The sequence below is a fragment of the Diachasmimorpha longicaudata genome, chromosome 16 (assembly GCF_034640455.1).
Source record: "Diachasmimorpha longicaudata isolate KC_UGA_2023 chromosome 16, iyDiaLong2, whole genome shotgun sequence".
Taxonomy (NCBI): domain Eukaryota; kingdom Metazoa; phylum Arthropoda; class Insecta; order Hymenoptera; family Braconidae; genus Diachasmimorpha; species Diachasmimorpha longicaudata.
Window position 1 is genome coordinate 2719153 of NC_087240.1, and position 21378 is coordinate 2740530.

A 21378-nucleotide genomic window follows, 5' to 3' on the forward strand; every position below is an offset into this window, starting at 1 on the left:
CCGATACAAATCTCCAATGAATTTTTAGCGCACTATTTCCCGCTAAACGCAAGATAAGAGGGAAATAAATAATAATACATTGTTGTTTATCTGATTATTTTGAGGGTGCGAGGAAGCAGACGCGCAGGTGATTATTTGTGGAGGATGACCAATCGATTATTCAATCAACTGAGCGTAAATTTTTGGCCTGAGGAGGGGCTTTCTGCATCTATTCTGCACCTCAGAGAACACTTTGATAGTAAAAAGTGGCAAGAAAGTCTTTGAGAGGATTTTTTTTTTGGGGGGAAATATTTTTTGGCGGTTTTTTTATCGCGCAAAAAGTAAGGGGTAGGGGGTGGACTCCGGGAAAATATGGGAAATGCTCAGTTGATTGATTTTTTAAATTTCGAGTTATTGAGGTAATATTTTGGTGAAATTTTCGGTCAAATTTCCGAGAATTTATGTGGAATTTTGAGAATGTTTTTCAAATGATGATAATTATCCTCCCGAAGTCCCAAAATTATGACCCATGCAGATCTTTCGGGAGAAAATATCAAAGATGGACATCAACACAGAGTTTTATGGCACTAGTTTTTTCTAAAATCACTCAAAAATAATCGAAAATAGAATAAAAATCAAAATATTCCACAAATTGCATCGAATATATGTTTTATAATTTTATAATCTCTTATCACACGGATTACTTGTAACAATTGAAAATATATGCGATAGTTCCGATTTGGCGTTCGGCGAGACGGACCTGACGGCGACGTTGGAGGTTAGCGTGCGCGCGCCGCAGAGGGCACTGTGGGAGCGGGAAATTCAAACTCGCACGACTGATCTCGCATGTTATTTGTTATCAAACATTGTGTCGGTTATTTTAGATGAACTCTGAATTTTCCATGTTGTTCTATTCTCAGTTTTTCTAAATAGTTCCCAACAAACCAACAACTTAACCTCTTTAGACATTTTCTATTTATTAAAAAATTAATTTAAATATTACTGCACAATAAAAATACATCCGAATTGCTCAGTCATTAATTATCTCCAAGATGGCAGCGAATCACCAAAATTTCAATGCACCCACCAATTTTATGATTCAGCGAAGTGTCGAAATCTTTCATATTTCCCCCACTCCATACCCTCCAAACCTAAAAATATTTAATAGAATTATTAGCATAATTATTAATAAAATTAATTTGTTATTACTAGAATTATATTAGTATAATTCATATAATTTTTGTTAACACGATTTTGCGTATCAGTGCATCAGATTGAGAGTTGACGTCAGTAAAAATGTTGCCGGAGGTCTCGAAAAAATTCACTATTTCCCCCAGAAATCTTTCCACCTTAAGTCCACCAAAAGTGAATTCATCAGATACGATAAATAACCCCTGAATATTCGGCGTAACTCCATTAAAAAATACCTCCTAACGAGGATTACACGCGAATAACTGGTCGATCTTTAGCGACTTGATTTTCTCATCTATCCATCTTTCTCCCTCGATCTGACGAGGTAATCACGGAGCCAATTCTTAAACGATGCCGAACAAGGTCGTATTCATCAGGCCAATAACTCATTTTGCCTGCACATAAATTAAGTATATTTCGTTTGGCTGAATGCCGCTCTCTTTCATGAACCACCTAGGCTTCTCTCTTTGTTCTGAATTCATCAAATAAAGAGAAATAATTGGAGATTTTTTGATATAAAATTCAAAACCCAGATTTTCATCTTTCTCAGGTTGAGATTCTCATTTTTTGCTCAGTCAATGTTTGTTTGTGCTGTCGATTTTTTGTATGAACTTTTGTATGAATTATATTTTATTTTACCGAATGGTTTGCTGAATTTTCAATAATTAATGGATTGCATTATGGTAATTATTGATTGATTTATTTAATTATTTTTCTTTTTATTCTGCTGCTCTGTTTTTTAAAACTTTTTTTGGCGTTTAATATTCAACGGATTTCAAAGAGTTGTTCTTTAAATAAAAAAAATACATTTTCCCCTCACTATAATTTTTATTGTCATATTAGAAGAAATAATTATGTTAAACAATAAATTTAAATTGTTTCAGTTTTAAATACTCATTTTCCTTCTCATTTAATTATTTACAATTAGATTTTCTATTTTTTATGTCTCTATTTTTTTATGAGTTTCAATCACTTCATTTTTCATTATTTCATTCAACATAATAATCAATAAACTGATAAATAATTCGTAAATCGATGAATATCACAGATATGTTTAAATTATTCTAATTTTCATTTGATGTTAATTTTCAACGTAACACAATTCTCCCTTCTTTCCACATAAAAAATTTTTTTTTGTTTCTCATCCGCGTGAACTCGTGCGATTTTTACTGTCACACGAGGAGGAACAATTCTATTCAGCAAATAACGTTATAAATGTCATTCAACTAAGCAAATGAGGATAACGATGGTCCCCGGCTGATTTTAAGTGCTTTCAAGGGTGACTTTACAGCCCCCCTCCCCCTTTCCAGTTTCACCCATCCAAGTACCCAAAAACCACTTGTCCAAACGCGTTCGCGACCACTTCAAACTGACTTACACCATAAAAACGAACCCCATCACCTTCGGTATTCCCTGTTTATGCTTTGGTTTGGGCTTCACAACAGTTTTAACAATCATCACTGTTTGGGAATCTGCGTAATTAGGTGATTTGTAGGCATAATTTCGTTCGCAAGCGGAAGACAGACCACAGGTGTCACCATTCAGACTCCAAAACAACATACATTAGGTCGTTATTACAATGAATGTTGAGAAAAAAAAATTACTCTGAGAAAAAAAACTATTTTTGGGTACAATATGGGTTTCTATTTTTTTTAAGTGTTGGCAGAAGAAAATGTCTGTTTTGGAGAATTTTTTTGAGAAGAGATATTTATTTATTTTGAGTTATTGATTATTTATTGATTTTTTGACGAGAGGAAGAAGACGATATTTTGTCAAGTCTCGTCTCGGTCTCGATATAAAAAAATTAAAATCGTTGGAATCTTCTCGAATTTATCTCGATCTCGTTCTCATGAGATAAATTCAAATGAAATTATAAACTATTTCAGCTAAAAATTATAGTTTTATAATAAATTGGAGGACGAAAGAATTAATTGGATTAATTATGTAATAAAAGAGTTATTATACTGCGGAAAATTATAATATTAGAATTATAATGTTATAATTTATAATCTATGACTTTTTCTTATTATATAGTTGTATAATTATATAATACTATTGTTATAATAATAAAACTGAAACAATTAATTTCGAATATCGTAAAAAAGCAAATTCTTTTGGTTCTAACTCTTAATGACTAATGGGAGAACGTTCATTAATTAAAATATTTTGTGAAAAAAAATACTTTGGGGTACAATATTTTATGAATTATTTTTCATTTCGTCTCTAAAATTAATTGTCAAGTCTCGTCTTAGTCACGAATTTGCTCACCTGAGACAAAATTTTAGGCGAACATGTAGAAAATAATGGCACAACGAGCCCGTCTTCGCCCCCAACGTCGGCGATTTATCGGCTGCATCGGAGGGATCCTATTGTTGGCGGGTAAAATCCTGCCACCTGTCTACCTGTGCGCGTTCAGCTTAAAATCTTCACAACCCGGGTATTTTCATGAATTTCACGAAAATTCTTGCTGGGGATGAGCTTTTCAACTGTCGAAAATTTTTGGCTGAATTTCCAAATCCATTTCTGGGAAATTTTAACAGATTCAATTGCTATTGAGAGCTCCAGTTTTTTTGGTATTGAAAATTCAGAAGTGTTTGGAAAAATGAGTGATGACCATAAATTTCAGTTTCGGTCTTCCCTGAAAATGAATGGAAAACCGGAAAATTCTGGTGCTCATGCACTTGAAGAAGTTGAAGAATAAAAATTGAATTCGAAGACAAAAATCTTTTAAATTCAATTACGACTCAAAAATTACTACTCATTAATTCGTAGTAATTATTAGAATTATTAAATTCTGTAGTAAATTTCAATGAACTATGAAATTCTTGTTTTTATTTTGTTTATAATTCTGGAATTTTACAGAATTATCAGTGAAATCCCAAGTTCCATGATTTCTGGGTGAATTCTATTCACTTTAAGTGAAAAATGGATCAGAAATTCACTAGTCGAGTGGCGAGTGAAAATCAAAGAAATATCTCTTTCTATTCACTACCACCACAATAATATTTCCTTCACTCAAAACAAATTCATTAACTTCAATTTATTATTATCCTTTCCAAGAAACGTATTGGATTAAAATTCTGGAATTTCCCCGAATTTTCAGTGAAATGTGAAATTCAGAGTTTTCTTCCGGTGAATCTCATTCAGCACCACTGTAATCAATGAAAATTGATGATCAGATCTGTCTGAAAATTCATTTTATTTGTCGAACACTGGCGGGAAAAATATGATCGAAAAAAAAAAATTAATTTTTGCAAAATCAATTTTTAGTTTGAGGGGATATCCCCTTACGGGGGAATTAATAAACGAACTATGACGAAATGATGAGAAATAAAGATTCATAAAAGTAGCTACGTTATTGCGGTTAGCTTATTGCTCCTGGTTTGGTGTATGGGTCCTACGGTTTATTTGAATTTCATTGCCGAATCAGGTTTTGCTTTGGAAATTTATGTCCAGCCGGAAGAGTACACCGTGAGAATTCAACTAGGAACCCTTGCTTATTGGTTAATGAGTAGTAACGGTACTCGTTTTATAAAATTATTTATGAAATTAATTTGAATGAAAGAATTTTCAATTTCGAGAAATTTATAATTCAGAAGAATTTCGATATTTTTTGTTGGTAAATCCATAGATCAATAGAAAGGATAAGATCAACAGCATCGGTAGTCAGAGCAACATTCAAAATTCAAACAATTATTATTATTGCTCTGACGCTACAATTGATTAAAAAAATTCAATTAATTGTTCGATGTTGAGGTGATTAACAAGTGACAATGGAAAAATATCCGGTGTAGCTGTTATTTAAATGTAATTAATTTGGTAGATTGTTATTTATGTTGATGGAATATTCACTATTATTGTAAATCGTTCTACTGATTTTTTTGAATTCCCTCAAAATTAATATGACGAAATTAATATTACAATTGTCGAATTGTTCTAAAAGTCATCAAAAATATAAAATTTATAACAATGGAGAAAATTATTTGCTCTCATCAACACGAAACAAATACCTAATTAATTATGAAATATCAATTTCTATATAAAGTTCAAGGTAATCCTCGAGTTTTCAATGGGACTGAAATGGAAACTCATTTCCCTCTCAATCCCCAATACTCACACCCAAAATCCCATGAATTGTCATTAATCTCTGAAATTCCTCGATTCCCCCTCAATTTTCCCCTATCAATTCCTCAAAAAAAATCACCACCTCCCTCACTCTCCCAAAAAACCTCCAACCACCCCTCAACATCCCCCCCAAATATTTCATTCACTCCTCCAAGACTTCCTCACACTCCATAAAAAATCCAAAAACAAAAAAAACGTCCAAAAATCACCGCGAGAAGTCCCCCAAAAAATTGAATTAACCCACCAAAAATGCGTAACCATCCTCAACCAGCGGAATTACAAATTCCATCGCCCCTCGCCCCCTCCGCCTCACCGTCCCCCTCCTCCTTCCCCTCCCCGCCGCCCCTAGAATCCCCGAAAAACACCGCTGATCCGTCCACGTGGGTACAACCGCAGAGTTGGAGGGAGAGAATGGCCTTGATCGTTGTTGTTCAGAATGGGTGGGAAGTTCCCCCCCCCCCTCCCCTACCTACCACCCAAAAAAAAAGAAGGGGAGCACCTTCCAACGCCACATGATTGCCTACCGGCGTCCGCCAGATGTCTCCACCTCCGCCCCGCACGTACTCACGTCGCATTCACATCGCTGACGTGCACGCATTTTCCAATTCGCGGTGTTCCATTCTATCCCAATCTAGCGTCCATTCTGCCTTGCGCACCGTTCACAAAAAAAAAAAAAAAATCCATCCTCGCTGTTTGTTTGGCACATGCCGGCGCGGCCAGCGCGAGAGAGGGGGGGCAGAGCCCCCCGCCCTCCGTTCTCCCCACCATTTCGTTCTATTCTGCTCTATTCCGGCGGCTTCTACCCGGGCGCCAGTGGAGTGGGGTTAACACCCGCGGGAAATAACCCAAGTGGGGAGAAAACCCCCGTGACTCCCTCTCACTCACACGCGTCATCCCCTCTCTCTCGCGCGCGTCACCCCCTCTCCCGTCCGCCTGCCGCTAGAGCCCCCCCGCCCGTCGCTGGCCCCCCCACCCGCCGCTAGCCCCCCCGCCAGCGGTATGAGAAAGGCAGGGGAGGGGGATAGACCGGGTGGCTGTGACCCAGAGTGTGGGGGGAGGGGGGACAACTGGGCGCGGCCTAGCCCCCATGCCCGCTCTTAATGCGACTATGCTGCGCACCACGATTATAAAAATAATATCAGTGTACCCGCGCTTTCTCGCACAGGATATACCCGGCAATATTAAACCACAGCACGGCTGCTGTTTTCACACGGCTGTGCCCACCAATCGACAATTTTTTTTTTTATTTTTGGTTAAATAATCCCCCATTTCGGCTGAATTTTTAGTTCCCCAAAAAACGAGAAAACCAAAAAAAAAAATCTCGAAAAATCCCAAAATTTTTCTCCCCTTCTTCCCCCCTCTTTCGCGTTCGACAAAATTGCCGATAGAAAAATTCACTGAATTCCACACCCCCTCCACTCACTGATAAACGTAAAAAAAAATAATCGTGAAAAATTGGAATTTTCTTCCACCTCCACAACAAAAATTCCAATTTATTTCACTCGCCGACGCCGCTCGAAATCCGCCGACGCCCCGCCAGTACGCACGCGTGCATGTACGTGACGCGCGTACACCGAAAATCGAGAAAGAGAAAATTTTAGTCGGTGGATATATATTTTTTTTTACCCTTCACAATCACCAACCCTCACCCCCTGTTATACCATAATCCACATCAGTATCACACGGAATTAAGTGCGGGTCGTGTGGGCGGTTATCGTAATAAAAAAATTTATTTCTGTCTCGGACATATTTTCAAAATTCCAGTTATCACATCCCCCGAACTAGTGACATTAATTTTCCCCATTTGTTTATGAAAAAAAGTGGTGAATCTGGGATAATTGTGGTGTGAAGTCTCATTGTTCACAATCACGAACAATCGGAGTAAATAATCACTGCCAATCTGTGTTTAAAAAATACCTGGTAGTAGAATAAATAATTCCATTGGAAAATTTTGTGAAAAATCATTATTATAAATATTTTATGAAAAATTCTGGGTGAATTTGGGTGATAGTGCGCGAGTGAGGGGAAACGTGGAGTGGGAAAAAGGGAAGAGTTTTTCACGCGTTGGAGCCCCCGTAGGGCCCCGGGGACCGGCTCTGAGGAAAGATTGAAAAGTTCTGGAGTGGGGGGTGACGAAGAGGAAGTGAGGAAATACTGGGCATTCTGGTAACAACTGTCGCCGGTTGCTAAACACGCGTGAGGAGTTATTGCCCCAGTGGTGTTGTTGTACCCTGTGACAAACCCATTCCACCCCCTGTTATATTATTATTTTTCAACCCCCGAATCGGTTTATTGTATTTATTATTGACCTGTTCAGAATTTTTATTCTTATTTAATGAGATCGATGAGATACATTTCGGCTGTTCGTCAAATAAGTGTTAACGGTCGGTGATTTTTGAGGAACGATTTTAAAGTGTGTGACAGTGGTTGGAGTGGTCTACCTCAGTCGTTCGAGCAATTATTGCTGGTCGATATCAATAATTGAGCTCCTTTAATATTTATTAAGAATATTACGATTTAAGGAAGAGAGATTTATATATAAATAGTATATAGCAGGAGATATTATTTATCGTGGAGGAAGTGGGAAAGGCCAGTAATTTTCTTTTTGTTTAACGAGTTTGTGGTGAATTTTCGGCGGTTTTTTAAAACAGTTTTGAACGGTTTTTGTGGTGATTTTGAGGTGATAAAATGTCGTTGGATAAATTCGCCGAGGGGGGAATGCTCCAGAAGGAGATGGAGAGACTGGATATTGAGGAGAAAAATGGAGACGCTGCGAGGTAAATAATCAATAATTAATTGGTAATGATGGGGCTTTATTTTGATTACGACGGCTTTGAAATTGTGATATTTTTGTTGGGTGAATTTCAAAGTTGTTGGGGTTTTGGGGAATCGGGGGGGGGGGGGGCATTTTTGAAATTATTTGGGGAGGAATGGAACCGTTGGGGGGATTTGTTTATGAGATTCGGTGGGAGTTGGGAGGGATTGATTAATTAGTGGGTGACGGCTGTCAGGGAATTACAATCAGCGGTTATTTTTCGAGTTAGAGGGGATTACTCGTCATTGTTCGGGTGAAGGAGAGGAGAATGTGGATGAGGAATGGATATTTATTACGTTTCAAATGGTGAATAGTTTGTGAGCGAGTTTGGGAGTTTTACGGTAGTGTTGAACCATTTTTGGGCGTTTTCCCATTCAGAAATTCCCGGATTTGGAGTAATTTAGGGAAATTATTTGTTGGCGGGATTTAATTTTTATTTTTCGGAATTCGCAAATTAAATGAAATTGTTTTGGGATTTTAGACGATTGGGATCTGTTGATTTTGTTGTTTCTTATTCAATTTTACTCCTAAAAATTTGGGTTTTGATTCCTTTTTAGAAAATTCAAATTCTCAGAAAAAATGTTCTCTAATTTTTTTGGAGTATTAACGCTTCAAAAAATGGTTCTAATGCGATTGACAAAAATAAAGGAAATTATGTTATCATTTTATAACGTGATATTCTGCTAATTTTGATATTTTTTAAATTTAAATTTCTTCTGATGAATAATTTTGGAAAGAACTCTCGTTAATGATTTTCTTAGATCATTTCATTTTTCAGAAAAAATGTTATTTGTAATTATTTGGGAGCACTAAGTATTGTTAATTAAAATTAATCTCGAATTCCAATAATTTCAATAATTTGTATTTGTGCACTTGAAAATAGAATTCTCAACGACAACGTTAAGGTTTCAATTGGAGTGATAATTCCCACATGGAGTTGAAGCCGAATATTCAGAAGCGAATGAGGAAAATAATTATCGAAATTAATCACTCCTTAAAATTTATAATGAATTATTTTATTAACTGCGTTCCTTTAAAACTTTTTTTCTCAACATGTTTCGATCAATTTTACAAAAAAAATCGTAGAATATTTTATTTTAAAAAATAGTACCTTTAAAATAATAAACATAGGTTCCTCACATTCAGTAATTATTAATCTTTCAATAAACCTTCAAATATTTAAACTCATTACCCAACCTGAAGATCTAGAAAACAAAAATTTAATATTTTCGAGTTTTCCACGACAAATGGACTTGAAAATTGCTAATTACTCAAATACCTAAGCAATTAACTAATTCATCAGTGAATAATCAATCAATCTTCGCTCTAATTAATTTCAAGCATTTCCCCTCAAAATTCCCGACTAATTTTATTTTCCTTATCTAAAAAAACTCAGACGATTTCCCTGAAGAAAGTAACACATTCAAAAATTTCAAAAAATAATCGTTCCCACATTAAATAACCATTAATCATCCAATAAGTCTCTAAATTCCCGAACTCATTACAAACCCTGACTACCCAACAATTCAAAACTCAATAACCCCCACTTTTCCGTAACCAACAAACCCAAAAATCCATAAAACACCACCGCATCACCCAATCAATCCACCAAAAATTAATAAACTCTCTAATTCTCTCAAAAATCAGTCTAATTCTTCCAAAAATCTCACACCAATTCATCTCCTCAACTCCCTAAATTTTCTTTTCTCCACCTCCCCCCAATTTTCATTATTAAAAAACCAAAAAATACAAAAATCGCTCATCAAGTGTTTCGAATCGGGTGGGAAGTTAGTGAATGGAAGCAATTAAATGAAAAATAAATGACAAAAGGTCTGATTAAGTTAAGACCGACGCGCGGAGGGGCCGGGGGGCCAGGAGGGGGGACCGGGGTAGGGGAGAGGGGACCGTAAGTAGACGTGACTCATTCGAAGGTGACGGTGGTGACTGTGAAACGCCGTTAACATTGGGTGGCCAAGAGAATTCGGCGCGTGTTGGCACACGGTCGCCTAAAATAGTCCTCCAAGTCTTACCCGTATGATACAGCCGAAAAATAATGACGGAAAATATAGACCATATACGTTTAGGGGACCTTTTTGTGAGTGAAAGCCGAGGGGAGGGCCCCATTTGGGCTTTTATTAGACACCAGAAAGGGACCTGAAGTTTTCCTAGCGACAAATATTGTTAGAGAATTCATAAATTTCTCTGTCGGTAATTTCAGAAGAGTTTCAATGGAATATTGAATTATAGTGTACCCTCCAGACAGTCGTGAAATTGAATGGGTTCATTTTGGATTTTATGCGGTTTGAATGGACAAATTCCAGTGTGAAATGAGTTTTTTTTATTTGGGTTTTCCGCTTGTCATGCGAGAAAAATTCGATTGTAATTAGGAGATTGGAGAATTATCTGGGTAATTAGGGATTTTGGGGGTTTTGGGGAGGTGGGGGAATGGCTGGGGAGGGGGGTAATGTTATATTTAGATGGAGAAAGTAAGTTAATGGATTTTGGGGATTTTTTTGGAAAATTCAGAAGTGAAATGTCAGAATTTTTAAGTAAAGTACGGGATTTTTTATTGTTTTAAATTATTCGGAGTCGTCAGATGTTTTTCTTTTCTTTTGTTTGTTAATATGAGCTGCGATGTGTCGAGAAGATGTTTAGTCGAAGACGACAATTTTTTTTTTCATCCGTTTGAGTGGGAGAAATTTGTAACTTTCAGTGGAGAAATAGTTTATTTGGTTGAGTTCATAATTTTTGTTGTTAAAAAGGTAGAAAGTGAGCGGGATGGGGGGATGGAACATTAATTTGGTAGGAAATTATGAATTTCGCGAATGATTGAACTTCTCAAATGGTTCCGCGAGCGTTTTCCTTTCATTAACAAAATTTCGGTTCGAAAATGTCGAGAAATCGTTGCTTTCTCTCTTTTTCGTTCGATTATTTGTTAATTATTTATTTTATCCCCTGCAATAAAATAAAACGAAGGAATTGGAGGGGAATCCTTATCAATTTTAATTCCAAATGTTTTCTAACAACGGGAATTATGTTTTTTCAAAATTTCTCTCGTGGAATTCAAACCCATAGAGTAAAAAAATCTAATGCCCTCGTGACTGGAATTTTGTAGAATTTCTAAAGTACTAGAATTTTTTAACAATAATTTTTTCCATGGATTTAATACCCACTCTAACTAATATTTCTAAAGTACTGAATTTTTTATAAAAAAATCATCTCTCTGGGAATTTTAAACCCACAAGTTCAAAAATTCCGATGCCCTCAGGACTGGAATTCCCTAAAATTTCTAAAGTATCAGAATTTTCACAAAAAATTCGTCTCCATGTGGATATCGTCACAGCGACCAAAATTCTGATGCCCTCGCGACTACAATGTCCTAAAATTTCTAAAACACTAGAACTTTTCAAAACAAATTAATTAAACGAATTAAAATTTTTATAGAAAACTAATTCCCCTCTGGATATCAAACCCCCAAAATCAAAAATTCCAATTCCTTCGCGACCGGAATTTCCTAAAACTTCCAAAGTCCTACAATTTTCCAAATCAAATTTTTTCCCCATAGAATTTTCTAAAATCTCAAAGTTCAAGAATTTTTCCACAAAATCTCTTCCCGTGAATTTCAACTCCCCACCCCTCCGAAAATTCGGAAATCCTGTGACCAAAATTCCCCGAAATTTCTAAACTACGAAACATCGTATCTTCACGTGTTAACCGAACAGTTGAACCCACCAACCAATTTGCGATTGCGCTGTGCCTAGGCCGTCACCTAGAACTTTCCACTCGTCCGTCAATGGCAGGTAATTTCGTCGCTAGTATTGGTACAGGCGCGTGCGTCCGTTTTCCGGGCAAGAACTTTTCAGAAAACATAGACCCCCGAAAGACCGTTGAAATGACGTCACTCCCCAAATTTTTCCCCTCCATTCGATAGCTTTCGTCTAATCGCGAGCGATCAAACCTCGAGAAATCGATTCTCCCGGCGTAAAAATTACTGCTAAAACCGCCAAGATATTTCTCCCGAAAATAATTAATAAATAATTAACAATTCCTTCCCGATCTTCGACTTTCCCCCGCCAATTTCATCTGCAAAATTCGAAATATCTTTGGCCGATGACGCAATGACGTTATCTCTGGAAATTAGCGGTGATTCCAATAGAATGAACAGCCTCCGTCTCGCTCGCTCTTATTTTTTTTATTCATCGGCCAGTTAAGTCTTCTCATATATAATGAACACTTTTTTTTGTTTGACTGTATCTGTGTGTTTGCAAAGTGCGGTGGTATGTGGCTAGAGCCCGTGGAACGCACGTTACGAATTTCGAATGTGGATGAAATTCTCAGAAGCGCCTTCAGACCATCGGCTTCACTGGCATTAATGGTGTTTCGCCGCCTGTGGACCCCAACATTCGAGGTCACTTCGCGTATCATCTTGACTTTGTTTAAAAATTAGAAGTTTTTCATTTCACCCGGAGGTGTTTCCAGATTTTTTTCTAAATTGATAAAGTTAAAAAGGAAAATGAATATTCAATAAAAATTACGTCTGGAGAATTTTATCTGAACGTTCCGTAATTTTTATCTGAATTGTTTAGAACAATTGTGAAATTACTGTAGGGTAAAATTTACCGTTAAAATTTGTAGAATTGTTCATATTATTTGGATTCTAAAAAAAGGAGATAAATATTTAATAAAAATTACGTCTAGAGAATTTTATCTAAACGTTTCGTAATTTTTATCTGAATTGTTTAGAATAATTCTGATACTGTAGGATAAAATTTACCGTTAAAATTAGTATAATTGTTCATATTATTTGAATTCTAAAAAAAGGAGATAATTATTCAATAAAAATTACGTGTAGAGAATTTTATCTGAATGTTCCGTAATTTTTATCTGAATTGTTTAGAACAATTGTGATATTGTAGGGTAAAATTTACCGTTAAAATTTGTATAATTATTTATATTATTTGAATTCTAAAAAAAGGAAATAATTATTCAATAAAAATTACGTCAATTTATGTTCTCCATCCGGAAATTTTACAAAATTGTCACCGAATTTTTCTGAAAGTTCCATAATGTTTATCTGAACTGTTTAGAATAATCACGATACTATCATATAAAATTTAGCCGATTCCATAATCGATGAAACTCCGAATTCTGTCATTTTTACTGAATATTTTTATTCACGTGAAGATTAAGAAATAATTAGGGATAATTAACATCGAGATAAAAATATAATTCTGCAATCAAATATTCTCTTGCTAAAAATTCAAAGCAGTATTGATATTTTCTAAAACATTTCCTTCTTACAAACAAATCAAACTTATTTCTCAAACGCTGAATTATTTTCTACAAAGTTTCAAAAAAATTCCTCAATTTTTCGTCACCTAATTATCAGATTTCAATCTCTGACGACACCGGAAATGTGGATTTTCCCATAAGACATTGTGCTAAGTCCTGGTTTCTCAATTTTTTCCAAAAAACAACCGATAATTAAACTAACGAAAAAATTACGAAGCAAAAGGCGATTTCGTTTTTAAAAAATTTTATCTACTTTTAAATAATCTTTGAATTTATTAAAAATGTAGAGCAATCAACTTCAAACCCTTTTTTAATTGATAACATCACGCATTTGATTGTCTTAAATAACTGTAATTAGCCCAATTATGTTTTTTTCTAGTGGAAAAGGCGAGGAAAAATAATAAGTCGAGAAAAATAATTATCTTCGGATGATTATTCGGGATTTTCTCGTCGTCGAGTGACGATTTAGTCCAGATGGGGCCATTTGAGGGGATTAAATTACTGAAGGGAATATTCCGTTTATTTATAAATGCAGAACGAATTAATTTGAGGATGAAAATCATGTAACGTGGTATCGAGCACGCGGTTACGAAACGCGGGATCGTGCGTGATTTGGTTTTACGGTGCGTAGAGTTGTGTGTGGCTCTATCTTTTGGATGAATCGTGCGTTCCGCCCCCGCAGGGCCGGTAAAACGGAGTTCTTCATTTTTTTTTCGGGGGAATAAATCACCTCGGCAAGTGATTGCAGGGGAAAACCTAATTTATCGTCTCGAAAAATGATTATTTTCGGCCCGAGACGTCAACAGAACAATTTTTTCTATTGAAAGGGCGAAAGAAGGGGAGAAATTCCACCCGAAAACAATACGATGACCTCATCCACTCGAATAGTTCTCGAGATATCGCAAAAAGGAATTTTCGTATCGAAATCGTTTTTGGTGAATATCTCGAGGACTATCTCGAGAGGAAGGATTGTCAGCCTCTTTTTGGATACGAAATATCCGACATCTTCGCTAAGACGTTAAGACGTAAGGAAACAATGAAATGGGAGGGAAAATTGTTAAGTCTCTCGGTTCATTTGGGCCTTAAACTCTCTAATCCCTGCGAAGATGAATCTGTATTTTCTGAGGAACAATGTGGTACCCAGGTAACATGCAAACAGGACTGATTGTCTCTCGGGAGTTGTAGTAGCCCTAAGGGCCCAGTAAAATCCCAAAAATGTCAATTTTCCGGACCAAAAAGTCCACAAAATATTAAAAATCTCAGGGAAAAATCGTATCCAAAAACAATACGACGACCTCATGAACTCAAATAATTCTGGAGATATCGATAAAATAAAATTCAATATCGAAATCGTTTCGGTTGAATATCTCGATCAGAAGGATCGTCAGCCTCTTTTCAATATCCAACAAAAAAATTCGAAAATTTTCTAAAGACGCCAGAGAAACTACCAAAAATTAACAAAAAATTTTCAAGTTTCTCTGTTCACCTGGGACTTAAACTCCGATCCCTGCGGAGATGAATCCGTACTTTCCGAGGAAAAATGTACCCAGGTAACATGCAAACACGACTGATTGTCTCTCTGGAGATGTAGAAACCCTGGGAGCCCAGTAAAACCCATCCCAATCTCTTCAGTCCTCATTCTCCTTTTTTCTCTCTCTCTCTCTCTGTTATGAACAGGCATAGAGTTTTGTTGAGCGATTTCCAAGAAGTGCCCTCTTGGGTTCCTCCACCTCCATCGGCTTTAGCATCTATCAGCCCGACAAAACCTCACCCACATGGCCCTGTACCCGACACACAAAAACAGTCTGTCTTTATGTGGCTAAAAATGGCCATGAGAATTGACTACCTGAGGTTATATATTCCTCATCTTGTTTGTTTCGTCCCCGGAAGGCGATGGATTCCTTCTACCTTCTTATTCTATACCTGTTGACTGCGCGCTGGTGAAACCCAGGGATAACTAATACGCGGGGCAGTATCATCCTTCGATAATCAACGATCGAACTGTCGAGATGGCCTTTCTGGAAAAAGGGATAGTGGACCTAACGGTTCGCAGTCAGGTATAATCCCGGAAATCGGCCGACTGTCGGGAAGTTCAACCGAGAGTTGTTGCCATTTTTGAGTAGTCGATATCGGTCTCTTCTTTGTTTCACGCACGAGTGCGGAAATTACTGCGAGTCTTTGCGGTTCATTAACGAAATTTCGGGTCAAGAATGGCGAGACGTCGGTGCTTTCCCTCTTTTTCAGTCGATTATTTGTTGATTATTTATTTTATTTCATTTGAGGGAATAAAACTAATGAGTTGGAGGGGAATTCTTGTCAGTTGTGATTTTTTTTTGCACAATTTCTCTTTGTGTGGAATTCAAATCGATAGAGTAAAAAATTCTGATGCCCTCGTGCCTGGAATTTTCTAAAAATTTTTACGTTTTAGAACTTTTTAAAAATAATTTTTTTTGATGGGAATTTAATATTCACTCTAACTAGGACTTCCAAAGTACTAGAATTTCTATAGGGAATTCCTTTCCATGTGGATTTCACACTCACAGGGTCAAAAATTTCGATGCCCTCATGACTACAATTTTTCTAAAATTTCTCAAGTTCTAAAACTTTTCAAAAATAATTTTTTTTATGGAGATTTAATATTCACTCCAACTAAGATTTCTAAAGTACTAGAATTTTTACAGGGAATTCCTTTCCATGTGGATTTCACACTCACAGGATCAAAAATTCCAATCCGCTCGTAAAATTTCTTCAGTTCTAGAACTTTTCAAAAATAATTTGACGTGGATTTAATACCCACTCGAAGATTTCTTAAGTTTTTATAAAACTTTTACGATAAAAACTTTAGAAACTTTTTTTATGGGACTAAAATTTTGATAGAACTGTCGGATCGTTCAACCGTGAGTTATTGCAAGTTTTAAGTAATTCGATATCTCAGTCTCATCTCTTTTATTTCGCGCACGAGTGCGGGAATTACTGCGAGTGAAGTGGGAGTGAGTTGGGGAAGATTTCGTTGGACTCCTGGGGAGGTTTTTTGCGGACAGTATTTGAGGAAAAGTCGGATATTTCCGTCTCAAAACGATTCTGACGATTCTTCCCATCGAGATACTCTTCAACAGATTCGTCAAAATCGATTTCGATATTAGAATTATTTTTTGCGATATCTCGAGAACTATTTGACGAGACGAGATCGTCTTATTGTTTTTGGATAGGGTTTTTCCCCGCCTTTCGAGGACCTCAAGGGTCTCAATATTTTATTGATTTTTCACCACCGAAAATCGACATTTTTCGGGTCTTAGTACGTTAGTCCCTTACGTAATAGTCAAGAGAACGGGAGCTCCTCAGTAAACTCTCCGGGTGTTCATCCCCATCTCTCCACTTCTGCACAAATTCTCGGAAGAAATATTCCACCCCCTCCCCATTGATCTCCCAAATCTCCCACAGCCGACAAGAAATTCTTTCGCAATATCTCAGAGCTTTACCGGATCGATTACGGGCGTAAAAATGGCGTCCTCCAATCCAACCGCCATTTTTCAAAACCACACCGGATTTGATTTGCATACACAACCCTCCCCATCACCCCTAGTCAAATCCCCAATTCCCCCATTTTGTTATTCCTCAAACGCATCCCCCAACCCCACCGTTTCCGAACACCCCCATCTAGTCATCAATTTATTTGATCATCGATTATTTATAATAACTATACGGAGACGAATATCCAATAAAAAAACGAATTCTTTTCCTTTTTCCGGAACGAAAAGTTTTCAGGGAAAATTTTACGGAATTTTTATGGAAATTATTTTTAACGTTCGGTAAATAAAGATTAATTGTTTATAAAAATTATCGCCCAAGTCCTTGAAACAATCCGCAACCCTTTTTGCGAAAAAATTTAATACTTTTTTTTTAAAGTAAAATTTCTAGAAGATTTTACGGAAATTTTTTAAAAACGTTCATAAAATTCCGGAAAAAAATCGCGTTTAAACCGAAAAAATTTGAAAATGGAAAGCGCGGGAGTTTTTACAACAAATTGTTTGGTGCATAATTCCTACCTATAATTAATTAATATTATAATTAATCTATAATTTTCCATGGACAAATTATAAATTAAAATTGAAGTAATTTCCGTCATTTTTACTGAATATTTTCCCACGTGTTGTGAAATAATTTCCTGCGTTACAAGAGTTTATCGAACTTCACATTTGTTGGACATCCGTCAGTGCTATGTCAAGATTAAAAAGATTGACGCACATACAAAAGGAATTTTCATGTCTCAGCTTTTACTCACTTTTCAGTTCTCTTCATTCTCCCCTTCCACAATCAACACGTGCGCCCTTCTTCTCACGTAATCCTTCACATTTTGTTCAAACATTTGCACTCCAAAGTTCTCTTTCCACTGATATGGGTACCCGGGGCACAATGGATCAGGCCAAAGGTACATTCAAAATTTTGAAAAACTGTTTTACGTAAAATAAGTCGCTCCGCACTTGTTGAAGGGCTCGAAAATAAGAAACTAAAAAATGAAAAAATTGAATAAAATAATATAGTTCCAAAAATGGAAAACATGGAAATTATTAAAAATGAAATTAAAAAAACAGAAAGTAATGACGTCAGCACTGAAGTTATAAACTGTAGTAAATTTAAAGAAAATTTTTCCATAATTGAGCATTTATCTCCGAAACTAGAGATTTTGTGAGAAAATGGTGAAGGACTTTTTTGTGGGAAATTTCATCAGCTACAAAAAAGTGTTCTTGAGATTTTCTCCTAAAATCACGCGTTTATGAGATAAACGCAAGATTATCAAAAATTTCGGTTTTAATTTATTATAGTTCAGTACTTTGCTATTAAAATAAATTCTGCGGTTAAATCTCGTGAATGTTTAAAAATAGTTTATACATTAAAAAACATTCTACGTATATAAACATACATCAGGAAACAAGAAAAAATACTTTCTCATTTTTTCTAGTGGCCCATTATGCCCCAGATTGTACGATCAATCCATTCGATCCTCTGTATTGATTGAAAGCTCCTTTTTTATCATTTTGCGGATCATTTCAGCCCCTTCAGAATGAAAAAATGAGTCGAAAAGAAAGAATTAGGGCATCATGAATCGCCAAAATGGCTGATCTCCCCTGCATACCCCGTCCTACCCCCCTGCGCCCCCTTTCTGACCGGTAAATTTACAAGAAGCAAATTTTTTTTTCTTCCTCGTCTCACTTTGGTTTCTCGGCGTTCGTCATAACTCAGTGCGTTTGTGAGAATTGAGAGTGAGCCATATGAATAATCCACGTACTGTTCAGTCGTTGGTCTTCTTGGATGTGTCTCTGCGACATTGGAGACATTCCTGGAAAAACTCTTGTCAAAGGTTCATGAGGAGAATTTCAGCTGCGCGTGGCAGTTTTCACGGGAGACGGTACAGTCGACGGGGTTTCCTTACAGCTTCATATGTTCTTATGCATAAAGACGTCCGATGGGGGACGAAAATAATTTTGAGAAAAATTCGGAGAATTTTGACGGATTTTTTTGCAATTTTTCCGTTTTTTTAATGAAATTTTTTATACCTTTTCACCCCTCTTATTCCCGACACATCCCCCTTATTTCTTTATTTTTCCATCTAGTCGAGGGGGAGGGGAATCGGACAGATGGGGGAGGGAACTAATTTTGATGAAAATCCAGAGAATTTTGACAGTTTTTTTGTGATTTTTTTTGCAATTTTTCCGTTTTTTTTTTAAATAAAATTTTTCTTCGTGAAGTTCACAATATTTATTTCTCGCGGAAGGGGGTAGTCCAACAAAATAACTTAACATTTATCGGGCTATAATTATCAAAAATACTGTTCAATTGATCTCAAATTGGATAAAAAATTTTTGATGTATTCAACTGTCTAAAATTATTTATTTTGACAAATTTGGATCTTTCAATATTTGAATTTTGTCATCTATTGGAACCTCTATTTTATTATATAATCCAATGAAATCAATTGTCAATCATTAAGGGACTGTTCTATGTCAATAATTTAAAGTCCATTCGTTCTCAAAAAATTTATAAACAATAAATAAATGAAAACATTAATTTTCTCCAACAAACGAACACAAAAAAATCACGAAACAAACTTTTTCTTCTTTTTAAGTTCCACTTCTGTTACTTTTAACCTCCAGATAAATCTTTTTTCACATATTTACCTCATTTAACTTCTTTATTTATCAACAATCTAATATTATTATCTTACATTATTATTGGAAATGTAATAATTGATTTTAAAAAGCTCTTATAACATGATAAACACACTTCCATTAAAAAAAATCATAATAACTCTTTACCTCTCCCACTCGTGTCATTCCTGTGATGCAATTGAACTTTTCGAAAGTCCTCGGAGTCGGTATTGTTATTGTTTAATGACTTTTGACATTTTTTTAATCATAAAATTAAGAGGCAAGTGAAATAAGTCGCTCAATGGGACAAAAAACACTGCAGCCCCTCACATTAATTTTGAGAATCTCTGAAGAGCCGGAGATACTCCACCCCTTCATCATCTTTTTTTCGGGAATTTTTACCCCCCGATGCACACATTCAAGGTGACTCTGGGCCAATTACGCGCCCCTCGATTGCTCAAGTATGTAGGAGTCGTTCTTTCTTTCATTTCTTTACTCCTCATTTCTTTTTTTTTATGACTTCTGTACTATTTAGCTTTTTTCCTTTTTTTCGTAAACACTCGTACTTCTTGCAGGGCAATTAGACTCCCCTGTTCGTCGAGCACTGAGATTTTAATAGGAATAAAATTAACTTCTGTTTAATTATCTCAACTTTCTATCAAAAATTGAACTGTCATGAGAGATTTTTTCATTTTTCTTGAGTATTATTTGTTATTATTTTATTTGAAACGAAATTTGTTGCCAGTTGTCGTCCTTCTAATGTTATTTTTCCGTTGAAATTTTATTTAAAAATGAGGTAAAATGGACCGGAAATTGAAGAGATGTCCTTAAGGATTTGTTTTTGAATTATTTAAATTTTAGAAAGATAAAAATGTGGCGAATTGATTGCAGTCTTTTTAGTTAAATGAATTAGAATCGATAATGAACGAAATTATAGCGAAGAAGTTTTTATTAATTGTTATCCATTTTTGAACAAAGTTATCCTTAAGTTGTGGTGAATTATAAAATTCTAGGATTTGATAAACATTATTTTTTAGGTGAAGAAGAGCATAATAAAATAAATAGATTAATTTTTTTTTATCTTCAGCTCGAATGATATCGTTTTAAATCTGGTCTCATTTTAAAAATATTTTTGAAATGAAAAAGGAGAATGAAATAATTATCTCTAGAGTATTATTAAGTTACAGTGGGAAATTGAACTGTCACGAGGATTTTAAACATTTATTAAACATAATTAAATATAATTTTTAATCCCCAACAATAAAACAGTAAAATAAATCTTCGTAAATTAAAAAAATTTTATTAAATGAACAATGTAATTAATTCCGCAAAATTCTTATCTCAATTTTTTTTCAATTAAAGAACAATGAAGGATCATAAATAATAATAAATATAAATATCATCATAATAACCTGAACCTCCCAAAATAAAATACAATGGCAGATAATTTTTTTAATTCTTTTCTTTTCTATTTTTCATTTTTGTTTCAACTAAATTTGTAAAATTGTCATGTGTCATTTAACTTTATTTACATTTATTATTTTTATGAAAAAATTGAAGCAATAATGCATTCTTTATCGAGAAAACTCGAACCAATCAATAAAGTGATTACATCAATAAATTATTTGAAATAATCCGAATTATTCCAAATGTCTCACCCCTGAAGACGCAATGACTCTGCACTCCTCCACTCACGCACACCTTTCCTCCGAGTATTGATTACTTTCTAGCTGTGTGAGGGCGACGGAAGGGTAGAGGTGGAGACCGTGGGGAATGAGCTTTTGAGGAGGAGAACATGTACAGAAAGGAAGGTGGCACGAGGAGCTGAGT

The 21378-nt window shown here is 35.6% G+C and overlaps 1 protein-coding gene and 1 long non-coding RNA gene across 9 annotated transcripts in view; one reads left to right on the plus strand and one right to left on the minus strand.

Moving 5' to 3' along the window:
* The window catches only part of Imp (IGF-II mRNA-binding protein), a 98079-nt gene that overhangs the window by 44015 nt on the left and 32686 nt on the right, over positions 1-21378 (plus strand). For 2 of the 8 annotated variants that reach the window (XM_064135411.1, XM_064135412.1), the window contains exon 1: positions 6494-8072. The exons of the other annotated variants lie outside the window; for them this stretch is intronic. In XM_064135411.1, coding sequence (XP_063991481.1) covers positions 7984-8072 — 89 coding nt within the window. In that variant the 5' untranslated portion in view covers positions 6494-7983. Of the gene's footprint in view, positions 1-6493; positions 8073-21378 lie in introns of those variants that run through there. 8 annotated transcript variants of the gene reach the window in all.
* LOC135169968 (uncharacterized) overlaps positions 1037-21378 on the minus strand; it is a 34822-nt gene continuing 14480 nt past the window's right edge. Inside the window, exons 3-4 of the long non-coding RNA XR_010300289.1 lie at positions 17685-17909; positions 1037-1130 (exon numbers count right to left, since the gene is read on the minus strand). This is a non-coding gene — a long non-coding RNA (uncharacterized LOC135169968). The remainder of the gene's footprint in view (positions 1131-17684; positions 17910-21378) is intronic.